This window comes from Rhinoderma darwinii, chromosome 1, assembly GCF_050947455.1.
Source record: "Rhinoderma darwinii isolate aRhiDar2 chromosome 1, aRhiDar2.hap1, whole genome shotgun sequence".
NCBI classification, from domain to species: domain Eukaryota; kingdom Metazoa; phylum Chordata; class Amphibia; order Anura; family Rhinodermatidae; genus Rhinoderma; species Rhinoderma darwinii.
This window is the reverse complement of record NC_134687.1, coordinates 433,186,183-433,209,607: the sequence shown is the minus strand read 5'-3', so window position 1 is coordinate 433,209,607 and position 23,425 is coordinate 433,186,183. Positions and strand designations below refer to the sequence as shown.

Sequence of the window (23,425 nt, the reverse complement as noted above, 5' to 3'; positions counted from 1 at the left end):
ACTGTGACAGTGCGCTCAGGCCATGGATCCTGCTGGTCAACTTAAAAGTGTGGTCCAGATGATGCAAGCGGACATGCGTGACCGCCGGGCACGCCAGGATCAGCTCCTACAGGCGGTAAACTCCATAATTACCAGTTTGGATCTTCCATCAGTACCTCCCCTGGCTGCTTCTGCTGCTCCACCACCTGCTATCCCTCCTGCCTGTACTGGGTCTACAATTTTGTTGCCTCTATCTCCTCGCTACGACGGGGATCCTAAGACCTGTAGAGGCTTCATAAATCTGTGTACGATCCACTTCAAGTTACGTGCCTATCTCTATCCTCTCTGGCAAAGCACTGGCATTGCTGAACCCCATCTTGGAACTAGAGGATCTGGAGTTCTCTGATTTGCCACTGTTTCTTGGGACTTTTCATACAGTATTTGAGGAACCGTGTTGAATATCCTGGGAGTCAACTGTGGGGGAGTATGCCATCTCCTCTCGTACGCTGGCGGCGGAGCTGGCCTGGAATAATGAGGCCTTAGTGGCGACCTTCTGGCAGGGTCTTGCCTCTCATATAAAGGATGAACTGACAGCTCAAGAGCTTCCTGTTGCCTTGGATGCCCTAAAAATTCTGGCAACCCGAATCGATATGACCATCAAGAGCACACACTGGGTCCTGTCGACTGGCACCAAAGGCCGCTAGTGCCTTGTTCTGCTGCACCTCCGGAGGAGCCTATGCATGCAGACAGACTCCGACTTTCCGACCAGGATCGGCAATGCAGATGATAGATGGGGTTATGTCTGTACTGTGGTCACAAGGAACACTTTGTGTGCCAACGCCCGCAAAAGCCAGGAAACTCCAACACCTAGGCTTGATTGGAGAGACAATCCTAGGTGAATATTCCTCAACCACTAAATTTTCTCCCAGACGTTCTATCCTTGTGTCCATCATCACCTGTGAAGGATCACACTCTGTCTTCGCTTATCTGGATTCCGGAACGGCTGCAAATTTTTTTCCAGCAGGACTTAGTCGATCATTTACACTTGACCACAATTCCTCTGGAGAAACCCTTGGCGTTCACCTCTGTAGATGGACAACCCCTGCCTGACCCTATCCTGTCTATCACCAAACCACTGAGACTACAGATAGGAGTCGTTCATTCAGAGCTAATAGCTTTCTATGTCTTATCCAAAGCGATCAACCCCATCCTGCTGGGATTGCCATAGCTTCACCAACACAGTCCAGTCCTTGATTGAAATTCGGAGAGGTCCTCCAGTGGGGACCCCGACGTATGCACCGCTGCCTGCCTCAGGTTCATCCCGTTCTTTCTCTACTACCTCTGTTACTCTGGATTGCCTCCACAATGTGCCACCTACGCTGATGTGTTCAGCAAGAAGGAGGCAGAGGTCCTTCCTCCTCATTGTCCATATAACTGTCCTACAGAGATGCTCCCTGAAGCCTCAGTCCAACGTGGATGGGTCTACCTGCTTTCCTAGCCAGAAACCCAGACTATGTTGGAGTATGTCAAGGAGAACCTGGTGAGATGGTTCATCAGGAGATCTACTTCACCAGCCGGAGCTGGTTTCTTATTTGTGGAGAAAAAGGATGCGTCTCTCCGACCATGCATTGATTACCGTGGGTAAGTCACGGTAAAAAACAAGTACCCCTTGCCGCTTATCTCTGAGCTCTTTGACAGGATTCGTGGAGCTAAGGTCTTCACTAAGCTGGATCTACGCGGGGCATATAACCTGACTTTTATACGCAAGGATTATGAATGGAAGATCACATTTAACAGCCGAGATGGTCACTACAAGTATCTTGTCATGTCTTTTGTACTGTGTAACACTCCAGCAGTGTTCCAAAAATTTGTAAACTACATCTTCCGTGATCTTCTGTATGTCTGTGTGGTGGTGTATCTGAACGACATCTTGATCTACTCACCCGATCAAACGACGCTTCGGAAGCATGTGAACCAAGTCTTTTTGCAGGGAATAAATTATGCGCGAAACTGGAGAAGTGCATATTTGAAAAGAGGTCCTTGCCCTTCCTGGGCTATATTGTATCCAATGGAGGCCTTCAAATGGATACGGATAAGGTGAAGTCCGTCTTTGAGTGGCCACGGTCCCAGGGTTCCTGAGCTATACAGAGATTTCTTGGATTTGCTCATTTTTATCGTCAGTTCAACCCAAATTTCTCGTCCCTTACTACTCCCTTCTCAGCTCTTACCAGAAAGGGAGTGAATGCCAACGACTGGACCCCTGAAGCAGAGTCAGCATTCTCCAACCTCAAGAGCGCCTTCACTTCTGCCTCTGTTTATCGTCATCCTGATGTTACTGAACAATTTTTCGTGGAGGTTGAAGCCTCTTCCACTGGTGCTGGAGCATTCCTGTTTCTAAAGAATTCCAAGTGTAAGGGTATGTGCACACACACAAATTACGTCCGTAATTGACGGACGTATTTCGGCCGCAAGTACCGGACCGAACACAGTGCAGGGAGCCGGGCTCCTAGCATCATACTTATGTACGATGCTAGGAGTCCCTGCCTCGCTGCGGGACAACTGTCCCGTACTGTAATCATGTTTTCATTATGGGACAGTTGTCCTGCAGCGAGGCAGGGACTCCTAGCATCGTACATAAGTATGATGCTAGGAGCCCGGCTCCCTGCACTGTGTTCGGTCCGGTACTTGCGGCCGAAATACGTTCGCCAATTACGGACGTAATTAGTGTGTGTGCACATACCCTAAGGCAGTATCTTGCAGATTCTTCTCCAAACTCTTCTCTCTTGCTGATTCTTGGAAGAATGGAGACACCTCCTAGAGAGGTCTGCTTACCCCCTCATCATCTACACCGATCATAAAAATCTAACATATCTGCAGTCTGCACAGCGTCAAGCTAGATAGAGACTGTTCTTCGCCAGGTTTCAGTTTCTTCTTCACTTCCGCCCTGTGGACAAAAATATTAAAGCCGATGCCCTGTCTTGGTCATTCACAACTGCCGACCCTGAAGGAAAACCTTAACACATTATTGATCCTTCATGGATTATTGCTGTAAATCCTCTGCAGGATAAGGACATTCCTCCTGAAAAGATTTTTGTCCGTCTTGCTGACAGGAAAATAATTTTCCGCTGGGGGCATAATGCCAAATTGTCCGGGAATTCTGGTGCCCACAAGACAGGGGCTTTATTGCTCATGATTATTGGTGACGCTCGCTACCTAGAGATGTCTTGGACTTTGTTTCCTCCTGTGCTAATTGTTCCCTAAACAAGTCCTCTCATTCTAAACCTGCTGGTCTGCTCCAACCTCTATCGGTGCCTGATGCTCCCTGGCAACCCATTGCTATGGACTTTATCACTGACCTTTCCCCTTCTGCTGGATGTACTACAATCTGGAAAGTAGTGGACCAGTTCTCCAAGACGGCACATTTTGTTCCTTTAATGGGCCGTCCCCCAGCTCCTTATCTGGCAGATCTGTTCATTCAACACACCTTTCATCTTCATGGACTACCTCTTCATATGGTTTCTGACCGAGGTGTACAGTTCACGTCTAAATTCTGGAGAGCCCTGTGTAATCTTTTGGATGTGAAGCTGGACTTTTCTTCTGCCTATCACCCAGAGTCTAACGGTCAAGTGGAAAGGATCAACCAAATACTAGGGAATTATCTCCGTCATTATGTCTCTGTCCAACGTGACAATTGGGTACAACTTCTGCCATGGGCAGAATTCTCATACAATAACCGTACAAGTTAGTCTACTGCTTCCTTTCCATTCTACATTGTATACAGTCAGAACCCACGAGTTCCTCTTCCGGTGCCAACTATGTCTCAAGTGCTTGCAGCCAATTCTTCATTCGGAACTTTTCTTCTGGCATCTGGCAGCAAACCAAGTCAGCGATTCTTAACGCAGTTGATCACATGAAAGCATATGCCGATAAGAAGAGAAGGGTTTCCTTCTCCGTTTCTCCCGAGAGTCAAGGTCTGGCTCTCTTCAAGGAACATTAGTCTGAAGATCCCTTCCCACAAATTCGCTCCCAGGTTCATCGGCCCCTTCAAGGTGTTACAACAAATAAACCCTGTGTCTTATAAGCTTCGGCTGCCTCCTACTCTCAAAATCCCCAACTCGTTCCATGTATCACTCCTAAAGCCTGTGGTCCTGAACAATTACAGCAAATCCACTGGTTCTGCAGTCGCTCCCAGAGATTCTTCTGACATATTTGTGGTAAAGGAAATCATGGACTTCAAGAGACTAGGAGAGTAGGGTTTGGTCCTGAGGAGAGGTCTTGGGAGCCTGAAGAGAACATTGATGCCCCAGCTCTCATCAAGAAGTTCCTCTTACACTCTGGATCTAAGAAGAGGGGGCGTAAGGGGGTGGGGTACTATTGTGCCTGCGGTCGCTGACCACCGGCACATCCTACTTACAAGCAGCCGCGACCACAGGACACTCTCTTCATGCCGGCGTCTCCCTCCCCAGAGATGACGGCACATGCAGCTGCAGTGCCCCCACTGAATCCTGTAGGGATTACTGTGGGGATTCTCGTTCTCGGCCTTAAAGGGCGAGCGCACACACCATGCAAATGTTCCCTGGCCATTCCCTATACATCCTGGACCTTAAAAAGGGCTTTACCCTTCCTGTCCTTGCCTGAGCATTGTTGTGTTTGCCCATGTTGGTCTTTGCAAATGGTCCCTTAGTTGTATCCTGTATCCAGTGTTCCCGTTTCCTGTATCCAGTATCCCGTATCCAATAATTGCGTTTGTTGCAGTGCGTAATCTAGTGTCGGAATCGAGAGTGTCATCTGTGCCAAGTGTCATCTGTATCGATTATCATCTGTGCTAAGTGTCGATTACGCCACGTGTTGCTACACCACGTGTCTGCTATGCCTAATGTCTGCCACGCCGAGTGTTTGCTAAATCATCTATCCAGGTACTCTTGTCCTAGAGAATGTTATTAATTATTGTTTGGCCAGCTACTACTCCGCTACAGCGGAGCAGCCTAGTGGGTCCACATACCCCAGAACCGTGACAGTGATAAAAGGATATTTTATTTAAAGAAGCTAAAAACTAAAGATGTCCTCAAACCGTTTATTTTCAAGCACTGAATGTAAAAAAAAATGTATATGCCATAATTAAGCTTTCTTTGTTTCATTATTATTATTAACCATTGCTTTGCTGATTGAACCTGTGCGAGCAGTAGCAGAAATAAACATATATAAATATTATCTGAAAACTGACTGACATTGATTCATGAATAGAAGTATCACTCCTATACAATTAAAAGTGTATGCATTTCATCTGTATAGTCGGAAAGCAGTGTCGACTAGAGTTCTTTCGGCCTACTAGAGGAAATGATTCTGTGGGTCCAACCTCTAACTATACAAAATGTGCACATCCACATTTACAAGTTCTATTACAAATAGACCCTAGTGGCAAGTGATTGGCTCCAAGAGAGGTTTTCTTTTGCTGGACCTTTGTGACCCATTATTGTGTTATAGTCTAGGCTTACCAGAGGAGCCTTTGGTACTCTGATCGGCCAGCCAGATCATGGTGGGGGGCGGGACCTTAGATATAAGACTAGTTTTAAGAGGACTATGTGTGATTACAATTTACGTACATCAATGTTTCTGTAAAAATGATAATCACAACTAATAAATCAGCTATAGACATGCATTGGGGTTTACAGTAAAGTGAATCTGTCACCAGACATGGCATATAAATGTCCTCAAAGGCTCATAGTATCAGGCTCTAATCATACCTACTATACAACCTCATATAATTGTTCGGAAGGCGGCTACAAACTGCTTCTACTTATTCTCTGAACAGGCCAGCTGGGCATAGTAATGTAAGGGATTCTCTATTTCTCAACCTTCAGCCAGATGTACTTTCTAAAATCATTCACACTGATGCCGCTTTATTAAATAAAATGTGTGGGCCTGTAGAAACAGCAGCTAGTTCCATTGTTCTCTTCACCTAAAAATATTTTACCCTTAAAGGGGTGGTCCGTGCACCGACAGCTGATGACCTATCCACAGTATGGGTTATCAACATATGATCGGTGGGGGTCCGACACCCAGACCCCACACCGATCAGCTGCTCCGGCTGTATCCGTGCACCAGATGTCCATGCCGGAAGCAGATGGCTCTGGTCAAAGAATAGCGGCCGAGATGGGAGCGAAACGTGTGTTAGGGCTGGTGGTTTGTGTGCGGTTGGTATATTCTTTACAAATTATAGTTTATTTCTACCTGTTTGTTAGCTGGACTTATGGTTTCTATTTACCTCTTGTCAGCTCTTTATATGCAGCCAGCAATCTACTATTCATTTTGTGGTCCTGTGGCACGTTTTATGTTCGTTTTCCATCCTTGCAATGGACCAACCGCCATTAATGTGGGTTATTTTTCTCATTTTAAGTGTTTTTACATTCGTTTTTGATTATATGTGTTATACAATAAAGCTTTTTTTTCTAACTAAATTGACAGTTTTTTGTCCTGTGGATATTTTTGGGGTTTATTATTATTTTTGCCCACAGGACACACCTACACATTGTATTTAATTTAGCCCACACTCAATTGGTTATTTTTTCCTGTGTAGATGAGTTTATACTTTCAACATACTTATACAATATTGGCTATGTTAACCATAAGGGCTAAAGTTTAATGCGACCCTCCAGAAAAGCAAAAGTAAAATTGGCCATAATAGCCCTTTTAGATGTATTCATATCTTTCAGCCTCTTTCTTATTTCATTCCTTCTGCCTTTGTATAGTTCCCTGTCCAATTTCTACCAGCTGTCATGGCCGCCAGTACTTTCAGACTACTCAATGCAGACAGTGCCATTGCTGTGCTCGGGTAAGGGGTGCAGGGCACAGTGCTGACAACATCAGTGCTGTGTCCAACTCTCTAATCTCCCCCGCAGCTCCACTGAAGACAGTGATGGAGGTCACGTTGAAAACGCTCACTGAGGGCATGAAGGGGACACAGGATCATAGAAAAGTGGGCGGTTAGAACTTACTATTATGTCATATTGCAAAGTCTCACAGCCCACTCAGCCAGTCCGAAAGAAGGCAAGATAGCGCCTGAAATACAGTAATGGTACGTTCACACGGCATATGAGGAAGAAAAATAGGAGGCTGATTTCAAGAGAAAACAGTCTCAGAATTCAGGCATTTTGGAGCTAATTTTCAAAGCGTTTTTTATTTATGCAAGGGTACTTGAAGTGTTTTTTGAAGCGTTTTTGAAGCGTATTTGCAAGCATATTTTCAAAGCATTTTTTAAGTGTCAAGGGAAAATCAGCTCGTAAAAATGGTTTCAAGAAGTGACATGTCACTTCTTTTTTACAAAGCATATTTTTTATGAGGCGTTTTTTAATTCAGGAGCGTAAAAATATGCCTCATATGAACTACAGAGTGAAATCAATGGAAATCTCTATGCAGGCATATTTCAAGCGTATTTTGGAGCATAATAGCAGCGCTTTACGCTCCGAAAAATTCCAGAAAATAAGCCTTGTGAACATACTCTAAAAAGGTAATAAATGCCCATGGAAATAAAAAACGTAGTGCCTTTTGCAAATCAATCTGATAGTAGGCTATTTAGAACTGCCGATATAATCCAAAAAGATTTTCTGCTTCGCAATAGAGCATTGCATTGTAGTGATAAATAACGCTATTACTGCCACAAAAAGATGTTATCAAAACAGTTGAATCTAAAATTTGGAAGAGACAAATGCATGTTGTTTTGTGCCCAGTTTCATTGGCTATCTGTGTGCTCCAGTCACACACCACAGGGGATACATAGCTGTCCAACAGAAAACGAGATGATCTGTAGCTACGAAATTAATTAACAATATGCACAGCCACATTGTATCCTTCTCATTGCATATACAAGTCAATCAGGATTCATACAATGCAAGAGAAACAATAACCCCAAAATTAAAATAGAAAATGCTCTGCTCAGAAAGTTTCTTGTTTTACCTTTTGCTCTAGTTCCTTCCTATAGGTTTTCTCAGATTCCAGACGTTCTTCAAATTGTGCTAGCCTTTTCCGCATAAAGTTGATTTCAGTTTGAGCACAGTCAAATCGTACTTGCCACTCATCTGCTCCTAAACAAAAATATAATAATTTGTTAAAAAGTTTGAAAAGTTTCTCTGCTTTTTCCTTAACCACTTCCTGACCAGAGGCTTTACCCCACTTCCTGACCAGGTCCATTTTTAAGTTTTAGCCATGCGCCAATTTAAAAGCAAATTGTTCTTCTATTACTCCTCCAATCTACATGTATTTGGTCTTGTTTTTCTCAGAACATATTGGGCTTCCATATTTTTTACTTTTTACAAAATGCAAATGGAAAAAGGGAAATACATTTTAAAAAAATGTGAACATGTGATTTTAGGTGATGTTTTTTGACATCGGGTGAGTGCCACTGGGTAAACACACCTAAAAACATATTTGGCAACTTCTGTTGACTTCAGCTATACCAAATGTGTGCGCATTTCTTACACGCTGGGCGCAAGGCGGAGCTTACAATGAAACTGGCTTTTAGAGAGCAAATTTTCCAAAGCTGGTTTGCGGACACCATACGACCGTTACAGATGTTGTGAAGTGCTAAGACAATGTCAACACCCCCAAATGACTCTGTCTATCTATCTATCTATCTATCTATCTATCTATCTATCTATCTATCTATCTATCTATCTATCTATCTATCTATCATATCCATCTGCCTATCTATCTACATATCTATCTATCTATCTATCTATCTATCTATCTATCTATCTATCTATCTATCTATCTATCTATCTATCTATCTATCTATCTATCTATCTATCTATCTATCTATCTACCAATCTATCTACCTATCTATCTACCTATCTCATATTTCTATCCATCTCATATCTATCTCATATCTATCTCATATCCATTCCTTCTCATATTTCTATCTATCGATCTATCTCATATCTATCTCATATCTAGATCCCGGAGCAAAGATTCAGATTGGCACCCCCCTCCCAACCAAATGGTTTCCATTTTCCTCCATTCCGTAAGGTTTTCATTGTTTTAGCAGTCGACTATGCTAAAAAAAACACCTTATGGAATGGAGACAAATGGAAACCATTTCCAACTGAAGCATTACCATTGAAATCAATGGTTTCCGTTTGGTTTCCATTCATGTGTTCCCTGACAGAAAGGTCAGAGGGAACGCATGAATGGAAACCCAACGCAGATGTGAATGAAGCCTTAGAGATTTATTTTACTGAAAATCTGACACAACATTCTAAGAAATATTCAAATAAATTGCAGCATCAAATCAATGGTCACAGACTTCACCAATTTTATCTATGTACATGTATCTATGATATATTAGAAGATTATTTTGACAGGATTTGCCCATTAAATTATTGCTCTTATTTAACCCCTTAGTGACCAGGTCTGAAAGTTTTGGGTTTTCGCCTCTGAATTTCAGCAGCCATAACAGTTTTAGTTTTTCATTGACAAGGCTATATGAGGCCTTGTTTTATGCAGAAGTAATTGTAATTCTTTTTGTGCATTTTCAGAGTACAAGTAAAAAACTGTAAAATCTGTAATTTTTTTTGGAGGTGTGAATATATCTTAACCCCTTGCGTACCTTCGCCACAATAGTACGTCGCTGGCCGCTTATTGCAGCGTACCTTCGCCGTACTATTGCGGAGAAGGAATAAACTGTCACTATGTGAAATCAGCTAACCGTCTCTGCTACCGGCCTGGGGACCAATTAGCAGTCCCCAATGCCGGCTATTGCTGTGATTGGTCAGTCTCTGAAGACTGACCAATCACAGCCGTCTGTGACGTCGTCTGCAGGAGAAAGCTCCTGTCACTTTCTCTGATCTCCTCATTTCTGTGAGATCCGTGAGATCATCAGAGAAAGCGGTGTAAAAAAACAAAACACTATTTTTATTAACCCCTTCCCGAAAATGGGCGTATAGTAACGCCCTGAGGATGAAGCGGGCACAGGAGCTGTGCTCGCTCCATCTTCATCGGATGTCGGCTGTAATATACAGCCGACGTCTCACTGCAACTACAGCGATCACTGTCCTCTCCGATCGCTGTAGTTTAACCACTTAAATGCCGCTGTCAATAGCGACAGCGGCATTTAAGTGATTGATACAGAGGGAGGGGGCTCCCTCTGCACCCCATTGCCCCCCCCCCCGCGAAAAATCGCGGGGTTCTGATGTTTGCAATGGCAACCAGGAAGCCTAGCAACGGCTTCCTGTTTGCCAGGTATGGGAGCCTATTAGGTCCTGCCCAAGGCAGGATGTAATAGGCTCAACTGTCAGTTGTAAAGTGACAGTTACAATACACTGCACTACATCAGTACATACAGAAGTAGTGCAGTGCATTGTACAGGGGATCAGAAGATCAGATCTTCCAGTCCCCTAGTAAGTGTAAAATAAAAAGTGAAAAAAAGTACAAAAAAAGTTTTAGATAAATAAATTAAAGTTTTACGTAATAAAAACATTAATCACCTTGTTTCCCTGATCAAGCCCTTTATAATTAGAAAAAAAAGACAAAAACTAGACATAATAAGTATCGCCGCGTTCGTATTGGCCTGACCTAAAAAAATATCATATTATTTATCCCGCACGGTGAACACCGTAAAAAAAATACCATAAAAAACAATGGCAGAATTTCCTTTTTTGGTCACGTTGTTTCCAAAAAAATGGAATAAAAAGTGATCGAAAAGTCGCGCGTAGCCAAACATGGTACCAATAAAAACTACAGTGTGTCACGCAAAAAACAAGCCCTCACAAAGCTCCGTCGACAAAAAAATAAAAAAGTTATGGCTCTCAGGACATGGTGACACTAAAACATTTTATTTAGAAAAAAGTGTTTTTATTTTGTAAAAGTAGTAAAACATATAAAAACTATATAAATTTGGTATTGCCATAATCGTATCAAACCGCAGAATAAAGTAAACATGTTGTTTATACTGCACAGAGAACGCCGGTAAAAAATTATAAAAAAAATAGTGAAAGAATTTCTGTTTTTTGGTCTCCTCACCTCAGAAAAATTGGAATAAAAACTGATCAAATTATCGCATGTACCTCAAAATGATACTAATAAAAACGACAGCTCGTCCCATGAAAATCAAGCACTCACATAGCTCGTCAACGGAAAAATAAAAAGTTATGACTCTTGTAACGCAATAATGCAAAACGACGGCCCAGACTGATTTATATGTGCAGCAGTTCTTCACCTAAAACCCCACGTCATCATTTGCAACCCCCACTGGTAGACCCTGTAAATGCAGCGGAAACTATGACATTTTGGGGTCTGTACTACATATGGGGCTAGTGAAGAAGTCAAAGATTAGGCAATACTGGAGTGCGGATGTTTTGTACAATACCACAGACACCCTTTAGAAGTGCGACTCCTGCACCCAATAATCCGGCCTGTGCATAAAGGATTGGTTCAAAGCGTACGTCACTATCCATGGATTATTTTACTATTCATTTTCCCCATTATTACATCATCCTATTATGACCTGTTGCACTCCGCCCAGCTTACATATACCCTGATATACTCCACATAGCTTACATATACCATGATGTACTCCGCACAGTTTACATATACCCCGATGTACTCCACACAGTTTACATATACCCTGATACACTCCGCCCAGCTAACATATACCCTGATGAACTCCGCCCAGCTTACTTATACCCTGATGTACTCTGCCCAGCTTACATATACCCTGATGTACTCTGCCCAGCTTACATATACCCTGATGTACTCCGCACAGCTTACATATACCCTGATGTACTCTGCCCAGCTTACATATACCCTGATGTACTCCGCCCAGCTTACATATACCCTGATACACCAGTAAAACACTAAACAAAACTACTACCAAGCAAAATCTGCGCTCCAAAAGCCAAATGGCGCTCCTTCTGGGCCTGGCAGTGTGCCCAAACAGCAGTTTATGACCACATATGGGGTATTACCGTACTCTGGAGAACCGCTTAACAATTTATAGGGCGTATGTCTCCAGTGGTACAAGCTGGGCCCAACACATTGGGCACTGAAATAGCATATCTGTGGAAAATGTCAATTTTCAATCTGCAACATCCACTGTGCACTAATTTCTGCAAAACCTTTGGGGGTCAAAATGCTCACTACACTTCTAGATGAATTCCTTGAGGGGTGTAGTTTCCTAAATGGGGTCACTTCTCTGGAGTTTTCACTGTACTGGTACCTCAGCGCAATGCAACATGGCGTCAAAAACAAATTTTGTAAAATCTCCACTCCATAAACGAAATTGCACTTTTTCCGTTTAGACACGTGCCGTATGTCCAAATAGCCGTTTACAACCACATATGGGGTATTTCCGTACTCAGGAAAACATGTGTAACACATTTTGGGGTGTCTTTTCTCCTGTATTCCTTGTGGAAATGAAAAATTCTGAGCTAAATCTACAGGTTATTGGCAAAAAATTTTTTTAGCATTTTCACGGACCAATTCTAATAAAATCTATAAAATCCCGGAAAGATGAAAATGCTCACTACACCTCTAATTTAATTCTTTCAGGGGTATAGTCTCCAAATTGGGATCACATCTGGGGAATTTCTACTGTACTGGTACTTGAGGGACTCTGCAAATGCGACATGGCCCCCAGAAACCAATTCAGCAAAATCTGAGCTGCAAAATCCAAATGGTGCTCCGTCCCTTCTGAGCCCTGCCGTGGGTCCAAACAGCAGTTTATTACCACATATGGGGTATTACCGTAATCAGGAGAAATTGCTTTACAAATGTTGAGGTGCTTTTTCTCCTTTATTCTGTTAAGGATCTGCCAGGCACAGCTTCTGTATCCACGGCCATAGGTAATCAGTCTGCACCTGCTTCTATGTCTGTGAGACTGACTCCATCTTCCACCACTCAGGATGGCAGGCTGAGGAGTGGGAGAGCCTATTACAGCCTGGCCAGACGGAGCTAGCTCCCACCCTCTGTCTATTTATACCTGCCTTTCCTGTTCCTCCTTGCTTGTGATTCTTCTCGTTTTGTTTCCTGGCCCTGCTGCAGCTTCTTGTACCATTTGACCCTGCTTCATATTGACCCTGGCTTACTGACTACTCTCCTGCTCTGCGTTTGGTACCTCGTACACTCCTGGTTTGACTCGGCTTGTTCACTACTCTCCCGCTCTGCGTTTGGTACCTCGTACACTCCTGGTTTGACTCGGCTCGTTCACCTCTCTTGTTGCTCACGGTGTTGCCGTGGGCAACTGCCCCTTTTCCCTTGCTTCTGTGTACCCTTGTCTGTTTGTCTGTCGTGCACTTATTGAGCGTAGGGACCGTCGCCCAGTTGTACCCTGTCGCCTAGGGCGGGTCGTTGCAAGTAGGCAGGGACTGAGTGGCGGGTAGATTAGGGCTCACTTGTCCGTTTCCTTACCCCCATCATTACATATTCCTTATAAAAATTAGAAAATTCAGGTTTTTTTCCAAAAAAAAGTCTCTTTTCATCTTCACAGACTAATTCCAATAAATTCAGCAAAAAACCTGTGGGGTCAAAATGCTAACTATACCACTAGAAAAATTACTTGAGGGGTATAGTTTCCAAAATGGGGTCACTTTTGGGGGGATTCCACTGTTTAGGTCCCTCCAGGGCGTTGCAAACGTGACACGGCACCGAAAACCATTCCAGTAAAATCAGAGCTCCAAAATCCAAATGGGGGTCCTTCCCTTCTGAGCCCTGCTGTGGGTCCAAACAGCAGTTTATTACCACATATGGGGTATTTCCGTAATCGGGAGAAATTGCTTTACAAATGTTGGGGTGCTTTCTCTCCTTTATTTCTTGCAAAAATTAGAAATTTTTACGTTTTTCCAGAAAAAAAAGTAGATTTTCATTTTCACAGACTAACTCCAGAAAATATAGCAAAATACCTGTGGGGTCAAAATGCTAACTATACCCCAAGATAAATTCCCTGATCGGTGTAGTTGAAAAAATGGGGGTCACTTTTGGGGGTTTCCACTGTTTTGGCACCAAAAGACCTCTTCAAACCTGACATGGTGCCTAAAATATATTCTGAAAAAAGGAGGCCCCAAAATCCAAGAGGTGCTTCTTTGCTTCTGAGGCCGGTGTTTCAGTCCATTAGCGCACTAGGGCCACATGTGGCATATTTCTAAAAACTGCAGAATCTGGGCAATAAATATTGCCATTTATAATATAAGTGCAACACTGGCCACATATCTGCGGATTATTATTTATTTACCCCATTATTATACCCTCTTATTATGCCCTGATATACTCTGCCCAGCCTACATTTGCCCCCACATTATAAACTGAAATACCAGCAAAACGCCAGAGCTTCTACCAAGCAAAATCTGCGCTCCAAAAGCCAAATAGCGTCCCTCCCTTCTGAGCCCTACAGTCTGCCCAAACAGCCGTTTATGTCCACCGATATGGCATCGCCATACCCGGGAGAACCGTGTTAATATTTTATGAGGTATTTGTGGCACAAACTGGGCACAACATATTGTGCACTAAAATGGCACATCAGTGGAAAATTGTAATTTTCACTTTCCACCATCGGCTGCGAATTAAACCCTTCGCGCACCATGACTTTATAGCATGTTGTGGTGTGGGGGGTGATATATGGAGCGTCTCACGCACTGAGCCCGTGCCATACGCTGCGGGTGTCAGCTATGTATTACAGATGATACCCGGGACTAACGGACAGAAACAGCGATCGCGCTGTTACAGGAGCCTGTAAAAATCACAATAAACTGCAATACATTAGTATTGCAGTCTATTCTACCAGTGATCTAACGATTGCTGGTTCAAGTCTCCTATGGGGACTAATAAAATGTGTAAAAACAAAAGTAAATAGTTATTATTAGTGGAAAAAATTCAATAAATATTTAAAGTCCAAAAAGAAACCCTTTTCATATTTTTTCTCTAAAGTAATGTAAAAAAAAATACACAAAATTGGTATTTCTGCGTCCGTAAAAGTCCAAGCTATTACAATATACCATTATTGAATTCGCACGGTGAACGCCGTGAAAAATAAAGAATTTTAAATGGCAAAATCGCAGTTTTTTGGTCACCTTCGCTCTACCAAAATTTTTTATAAAAAGTGATGAATAAGTCTTATGTACCAAAAAATGGTACCAATAAAAACTACAGCTCGTCCCGCAAAAAATAAGCCCCCACACCGCTCTATTGACGGAAAAATAAAGACGTTGTGGCTCTCGGAAAGCGGGGAGGAAAAACGAAAAAGAAAAAGCAAAACATGGATCAGTCCGGAAAGGGTTAATTTATTTTCTATTGAAAAAACATTTATGACCACATGTGGGGTATTGCCGTACTCGGGAGAAATTGCTTTACAAATGTTGATCTGAATTTTCTCCTTTATCCTTTGTGAAATTGAAAAAATTCAACATTTTAGTGGAAATAATGTTGATATTAATTTTCACGGCCTAATTCTAATAAATTCTTCAATGTGAATTTTCTCCTTTATCCTTTGTGAAATTGAAAAAATTCAACATTTTAGTGGAAATAATGTTGATATTAATTTTCACGGCCTAATTCTAATAAATTCTTCAAAAGACGTGTGGGGCTTAAATGCTCACTATACCCCTAGATAGATTCCTTAAGTGGTGTAGTTTCCCAAATGGGGTTACTTTTGAGAGGTTTCCACTGTTTTAGTACCTCAGGGGCAGCAGTTTATTACCACATATGGGGTATTTACGTAATCAGGAGAAATTGCTTTACAAATGTTGGGGTGCTTTTTCTCCTTTATTCCTTGTAAAAATTAAACATTTCTAAGTTCTTACAGAAAAAAAGTCGATTTTTACCTTTACAGACTAATTCCAATGACTTCAGCAAAACAACTGTGGGGTCAAAATGCTAACTTTACCCCTAGAAAAATTCCTTGAGGGGTGTAGTTTCCAAAATGGGGTCACTATTGGGGGGTTTCCATGGTTTTCATCCCTCCAGTGCATTGCAAACGTGACACGGCACTGAAAACTATTCCAGCAAAATCAGAAATCCAAAATCCAAATGGTGCTCCTTCCATTCTGAGGCCTGCTGTGTGTCCAAACAGCAGTTTATTACCACATATGGGGTATTGCTATAATCGTAAGAAATTGCTTTACATATGTTGGGGTGTTTTTTCTACTTTATTCCTTGTAAATATTTAAAATATTTACGTTTTTTCACAAAAAAAGTAGATTTTCATCTTCACATACTAATTCAAATAAATTTAGCAAAAAAACTGTGGGTTCAAAATGCTAACTATACCCATAGATAAATTCCTTGAGGGGTATAGTTTCCAAAATGGGGTCACTTTTTGGGGGTCTTTACTGTTTTGGTACCACAAGACCTATTCAAACCTGACATGGTACCTAAAGTAGATTCCAAACTCCATAGGCCCCAAAATCCACTAGTTGCTCCTTTGCTTCTGAGGCTGGTGCCTCAGTCCATTACCGCACTAGGACCACATGTGGGATATTTTTTAAAAACTGCAGAATCTGGGCAATAAATATTGAGTTGCGTTTCTCTGGTACAACCTTTTGTGGTACAGAAAAAATGTATTACAAATTAATTTTAGAAAAAAAAAATGACATTTGTAAATTTCACCTCTACTTTGCTTTAATTCCTGTGAAACGCCTAAAGGGTTAAAACACTTTCTAAATGCTGTTTTGAATACTTTAAGGGGTGCAGTTTTCAAAATGGGGTGATTTATGGGGACTTTCTATTATATAAGGCCCTCAAAGCCACTTCAGAACTGAACTGGTCCCTGAAAAAATAGGCTTTTGAAATTTTCTTGAAAATATGAGAAATTGCTACTAAAGTTCCAAGCCTTGTAACGTCCTAGAAAAATAAAAGAATGTTCAAAAAACGATGCAAACATAAAGTAGACATATGGGAAATATAAAATAGTAAGTATTTTGTGTGGTATTACTATCTGTTTTACAAGTAGATGCATTTAAATTTAGAAAAATGCAAATGTTTCCTAATTTTCTCTAAATCTTGGTGTTTTTTCCAAATAAATATTGAATTTATCGAACAAATTTTTTCCCTAACATAAAGTACAATATGTCACGAGAAAACAATCTCAGAATCGCTTGGATAGGTAAAAGCATTCCGGAGTTATTACCACATAAAGTGATACATGTCAGATTTGAAAAATCGGCTTCGTCCTGAAGGCCAAAACAGGCTCAGTCCTGAAGGGGTTAATTAATAAAAAAAACACAAAAAACATTATATTATTTGTGGGATAACCCCTTTAAGGAATAGACTTTGTATTTGAGATTTTATACTGAACAATGCTGGCAGCGTTCTTTTTTGTAACGTCGATGAGAGTCATTAAAATATTAATTACTCTGGACCTTCTCTTGGTAAACATATGCTCGAGAGGAATGCACAGTCTTTATCTAATCTGACCCCCCCCCCCATTCTGTCTGCTGTTTTGCACAGTCTAGTACTAGCGGTATAACATAATTAGCGTACGGTATCTGATAAACATACAATACAGGAGGCCCATACGAACAATCATTTCACAAAAAAGTACAAACCAAACTTTTACATTGATTGAGCCATTCTTCACACTTAATTATGTAGATAATTAATGTGTTCACTAAATTGCTCTATACAAATGGCTTTCTTACTATCATCTTGTTGGATCACAGAGTAGAGAAGAATAATAATGTTTACTTCTTACCTCCTCCCGGACTGCTTGCTCCAAGTTCCCGAAGTTGGATTTGCTGATTAGCTTCTTCTAGCAGCTTGGATACAGACTCCAAACTTTTTTGCATTTGCTCATACTTCACCTTAGTAAGAAAAAGTCACTTATAATTGAACAAGATGAGGAATATTAACTTCTTATATTCTAAATACTCAATATTTGGATGATATTTGTTTTTGCTATAAACCACCTACTTTAATGCAGAGCACATACAGATAAATCAAATCTTTTCTAGAGGCCACTTGTGAATATAAAAAATAAATATTAAGACAATACAGCACCTATATCCAGGTAATTCAAATAGCAGAAAATGTTTTGTTCCAAGACTTTTTAAATACTGCTTTTGCCAGTATTGATACTAACATATAGATCAATACAACATACATGGCACAAACATACAGAATACAAGATTAAAATATGAAAAATGTATTCTCTTCATTCTAGTTTAACCCACACATTAAAGAAATGTAGCATTACAGCTTTTATTGTTTGTGTAGGATTTGTTAAATGGCTTAATTTTTTTTAATTATTATATATATTTTACTTTAAAAACCTGTTGTATTTGGGTGTGGTCATTAATTACTTTTTTATATTCAGTATGTACATAGCATTTTACAGTTCTGTGTTAAAGGAGTTGTCACCATGATAAACCTTTTTTAAATTGAAGCCTAGACAAGTCAGCAGCCGCAGGGGAAATTAATGTCAATGGATGTGCCGGGTCCGCCAGAGTGTGAGCGCCTTTTAGAGAGCAGCACTTTGTTCTGGCACATAGAGGGGGGGAATACCGTGCTCCATAAACAGCAAAGCATGAAATTTAGCATGGAGAGAAGTACATATAGGTGTCAAAGAAATATGTTGTACAATTATAATATATTTACTGAATAAAAGAGGTACAAATAGAAATGGGGGGGTTACAGTGCAGATAATATCAGATATAAAATCAATGGAGTACTACTCATAGAATATCTGAATGTATTGTAGCTCCCACTCTGGACAGTTAGAATCAGGACGTGCACCCAGGCCTATCCTTTTACTCAGTGATAGAGTGTGACCACTGCTACATATCTCTAAAAGTATATAATAGCCATAAATAGATCTCAGCTGAATTATGTTTCTATTCAGTTTGTACATACCATCTTACAGCTTTCTCTTTATTACATGTTATATATTCATACACATGAATCAACTTACCTGTATCTCCTTAATTTCACGCGATACCCTTAGCCTCTCTGCTCTCTCCCCTTCTAAAACTTGACAAGCGACTTCACCTTTAAATCGTTCATCAGACAGTTCAGTCATTAAATCAGTGATCTGCAAAATAAAAATGTTTTCACATAAACTTAATAAAATATATAAACTATATTGACAAAAGTATCTTATTTAATAAATTCAAGTGTTTAATTTAGTCCCATTACCACAGGTGTATAACATCCAGCACCTAGCTGTGCAGTCTGTCTTTACAAACATCTGTGATAGAATGGCTCTTTCTAAAGAGATTACAGAATTCCAGCATTGTACTGTAATAGGATGACACATTTGCAACAAGTCAGTTCGTGAAATTTCTTCTCTCCAAGATATTCCACGATCAACTGTGAGTGATATTATTGCAAAGTCGAAGCGCTTAGAAACCACAGTAACTCAGCCACACAGTGGCAGACCATGTAATGTTATAAATAGCAGGGTTGCCAAGTGCTGAGGCGCATATATGCATTAAAGTCACCAACGCTGTGCTGACTCAAAAACTGCAGAGTATTAAACCTACTTTGGCATTAACACCTCCCTATAAAATTGTGCGCGAGGGAGCTTCATGACATGGCCGGGTAGCTACATGCAAGACTTAAATCACCAAGCACAATGCCAAACGTTGCATGGAGTGGTGTAAAGCACGCCGCCACTAGACTCTGGAGCAGAGGAAACATAAGCCTGATTGTCACGCATCCACCATAGTTGAGAGTCTATGGAGGGATGCGTGATGCGTGAAAAGATAGGACATGTCCTATTTTTGCATGGACTCTTCACACGGTCCGTTGAAACAACAGCTGTGTGAACGGCCACATTGAATTACATAGGTCCGTGGGATGGCCGCTAGATGGGTGCTAGAGGATGATTGCAGTGGCACCGCCGCCGCCTCAGAGAGGCAGCAGGCCACCACCTGAGATGCTATCTTGCCTCATGGACGGTGCGGCCCTGAAGCTTCTTTATCCGGCAATCTGATGGACAAATCTGGGTTTGGCGAATGCTAGGAGAACGTTACCTGCCTGACTGCTTTGAGCCAACTGTAAAGTTTGGTAGCGAAGGGGTAATTCTATGGAGTTGTTTTTTTAGGGGTTGGTCTAGGCACCTTAGTTCCAGTGAAGGGAAATCTTATTGCTTCAGCATACCAAGACATTTTGAACAATTGTATGTTTCCAACTTTGTGGGAAGAGTTTGAGAAAGGCCCTTTTCTGTTTTAGCATTACTGTGCTGCATGGCATAAAGCAAGGTCCATAAAGGCATGGTTAGGTGAGTTTGGTGTGGAAGAACTTGAGTGCCGACAGAGAGCACTGAGCTTAATCGCATTGAATACCTTTGGGATGGACTAGAATGGAAATAGCGAGCCAGGCTACCTCATCCTACGCCAGTGTCTGATCTTAGAAGTGCTCTTCTGGATGAATTCCCACAGACACTCCAAAATTTTGTAGAAAGCTTATGTGAAAAAGTGGAAGCCTTTTTAGCTGAAAAAGGGTACCAACTCCATATTAATGCCTATGGATTTAGAATGGAATGTCATAAAAGCTCCTGTAGGTGTAATGAGTATGTCTCCCAATACTTTTGTCAATATAGTGTATTTGATTTAAATAAATAGAAAAAGAAAGAATCTAAATAGAAAACACAAAATAGAATATTGTTTGTTTTTAGAGTAATCAATGAGATAGGGGCGTTGTGATTTTACCAATTCTAGATCAAACGTTAACTACTTTAACCCCTTCAGGACTGAGCCTGTTTTGGCCTTCAGGACGAAGCTGATTTTTCAAATCTGACATGTGTCACTTTATGTGGTAATAACTACGGAATGCTTTTACCTATCCAAGCGATTCTGAGATTGTTTTCTCGTGACATATTGTACTTTATGTTAGTGAAAAAATTTGGTTGATAAATTCAATATTTATTTGTAAAAAACACCAAGATTTGGAGAAAATATGCAAAAATGAGCATTTTTCTAAATTTAAATGTATCTGCTTGTAAAACAGATAGTAATACCACACAAAATAGTCACTAGTTAACATTTCCCATATGTCTACTTTAGTTTAGCATCGTTTTTTGAACATTCTTTTATTTTTCAAGGACGTTACAAGACTTAGAACTTTAGCAGCGATTTCTCATATTTTCAAGAAAATTTAAAAAGGCGATTTTTAAAGGGACCAGTTCAGTTCTGAAGCGGCTTTGAGGGCCTTATATATTAGAAAGTCCCCATAAATCACCCCATTTTGAATACTGCACCCCTCAAAGTATTCAAAACAGCATTCAGAAAGTGTATTAACCCTTTAGGCTTTTCACAGGAATTAAAGCAAAGTAGAGGTGAAAGTTACAAATTTAATTTTTTTTTTACAAAATTAATTTGTAATACATTTTTTTTTATACCACAGAAGGTTTTACCCGAGAAATGTAACTTCTTATTTATTGCCCAGATTATGCAGTTTTTAGAAATACCCTACACGTGGCCCTAGTGCGGTCATGGACTGAAACACAGGCCTCAGAAGCAAAGGAGCACCTAGTGGATTTTGGGGCCTCCTTTTTTTTAGCATATATTTTAGGTACCATGTCAGGTTTGAAGAGGTCTTGTGGGGCCAAAACAATGAAGACCCCCAAAAGTGACCTCATTTTGGAAACTACACCCCTCAGGGAATTTATCTATGGGTATAGTTAGCATTTTGAACCCACAGTTTTTTTGCTAAATTTATTTGAATTAGTTTGTGAAGATGAAAATCTACTTTTTTTCTGAAAAAACGTAGACATTTTTAATTTTTTCAAGGAATAAAAGAGAAAAAACACCTCAACATATGTAAAGCAATTTCTCCTGATTATAGCAATACCCCATATGTGGTAATAAACTGCTGTTTGGACCCACAGCAGGCCTCAGAAGGGAAGGAGCACCATTTGGATTTTGAAATTCTGATTTTGCTGGAATAGTTTTCAGTGCCATGTCGCGTTTGAAATGCACTGGAGGGAACAAAATAGTGGAAACCCCCGGAAAGTGACCCCATTTTGGAAACTACACTCATCAAGGAATTTTTCTAGGGGTAAAGTTAGCATTTTGACCCCACGGTTGTTTTGCTGAATTCATTGGAATTATTCTGTAAAGGTAAAAATCGACTTTTTTTCTGAAAAAAGGTAGCCATTTTTAATTTTTACAAGGGATAAAGGAGAAAAAGCACCCCAACATTTGTAAAACAATTTCTCCCGATTACGGAAATATGCCATATGTGGTAATAAACTGCTGTTTGGACCCACAGCAAGGCTTAGAAGGGAAGGAGCGCTATTTGGCTTTTGGAGCTCAAATTTAGCTGAAATGGTTTTTGGGTGCCATGTTGCATTTGCAAAGCCCCTGAGAGGCCAAAACAGTGGAAACCCCCCAAAAGTGGAAATTACACCACAAAAATAATCTATCTAGGGATAGAGTGGCCATTTAGACCCCACAAGTCTTTTGCAGGATTTATTAGAATTAGGCCGTGAAAATGAATATCAACATTTCTTCCACTAAAATGTTGCATTTTTTTCAATTTCACAAAGGATAAAGAGGGAAAAAGCTGCCCAACATTTGTAAAGCAATTTCTCCCGAGTACGGCAATACCCCACATGTGGTCATAAATGTTTTTTCATTAGAAAGTAATTAACCCTTTCTGGACTGATCCATTTTTTTATTTTCCTTTTTAGTTTTTTCCTCCCCACGTTCCAAGAGCCACAACTTTTTTATTTTTCCGTCAATAGAGCGGTGTGAGGGCTTATTTATTGAGGGACGAGCGTTCGTTTTTATTGGTACCATTTTTTGGTACATACAACTTTTTGAGCACTTTTTATTACATTTTTAGGTAGAGCCAAGTTGACCAAAAAACAGTGATTTTGCCGTTTTAAATTCTTTATTTTTCACGTGAGATGCTCCATACATCACCCCCCACACTACGACATGCTATGTCGTGGTGCGCGCAGGGGTTAATGTGCAGCGCATGGTGCGGAGTGAAAATTAAAATTTTCTACTGATATGCCATTTTAGTGCATAATATGTTATGCCCAGTTTGTGCCACTGAAGACAAATACCTCATAAAATATTAACCGGGTTCTCCCGGGTATGGTGATGCTATATCTATGGACGTAAATTGGTGTTTAGGCACGCTGCACGGCTCAGAAGGGAGGGAGCGGCATTTGGCTTTTGGGGCGCAGATGTAGCTTGGTAGTTGTTCTGTTTGGGGTTTTACCGGTGTTTCAGTTTATAATGTGGGGGCATATGTTATCTGTGCGGGGTACATCAGGGTATAATAAGAGGGTATAATAATGCAGTAAATAAATAATAATCCGCAGATGTGTGGCCGGTGTCGCACTGATAAATGGCGCCCGATCTTATCTGCTTTTGGAACACTGCACATTTTGCATCGCCATATTCTGAGAGCCAGAACTGTTTTATTTTTTCACCAGAGCTGTGTGAGGGTTTATTCTTTGCGGGACAATCTGTAGTTTTTATTGGTACCATTTTGGGGTACCAGAAATTTTTTTGAT

At 40.8% G+C, this 23,425-nt stretch overlaps 1 protein-coding gene across 1 annotated transcript in view; it reads right to left on the bottom strand.

Annotated features, from left to right (window-relative positions):
• Positions 1-23,425, bottom strand: part of MYO18B (myosin XVIIIB) — a 625,429-nt gene that overhangs the window by 262,907 nt on the left and 339,097 nt on the right. The window contains exons 27-29 of the mRNA XM_075825873.1: positions 18,866-18,985; positions 17,651-17,759; positions 7,933-8,060 (exon numbers count right to left, since the gene is read on the bottom strand). Of these exons, the coding sequence (XP_075681988.1) occupies positions 7,933-8,060; positions 17,651-17,759; positions 18,866-18,985 (357 nt within the window). The remainder of the gene's footprint in view (positions 1-7,932; positions 8,061-17,650; positions 17,760-18,865; positions 18,986-23,425) is intronic.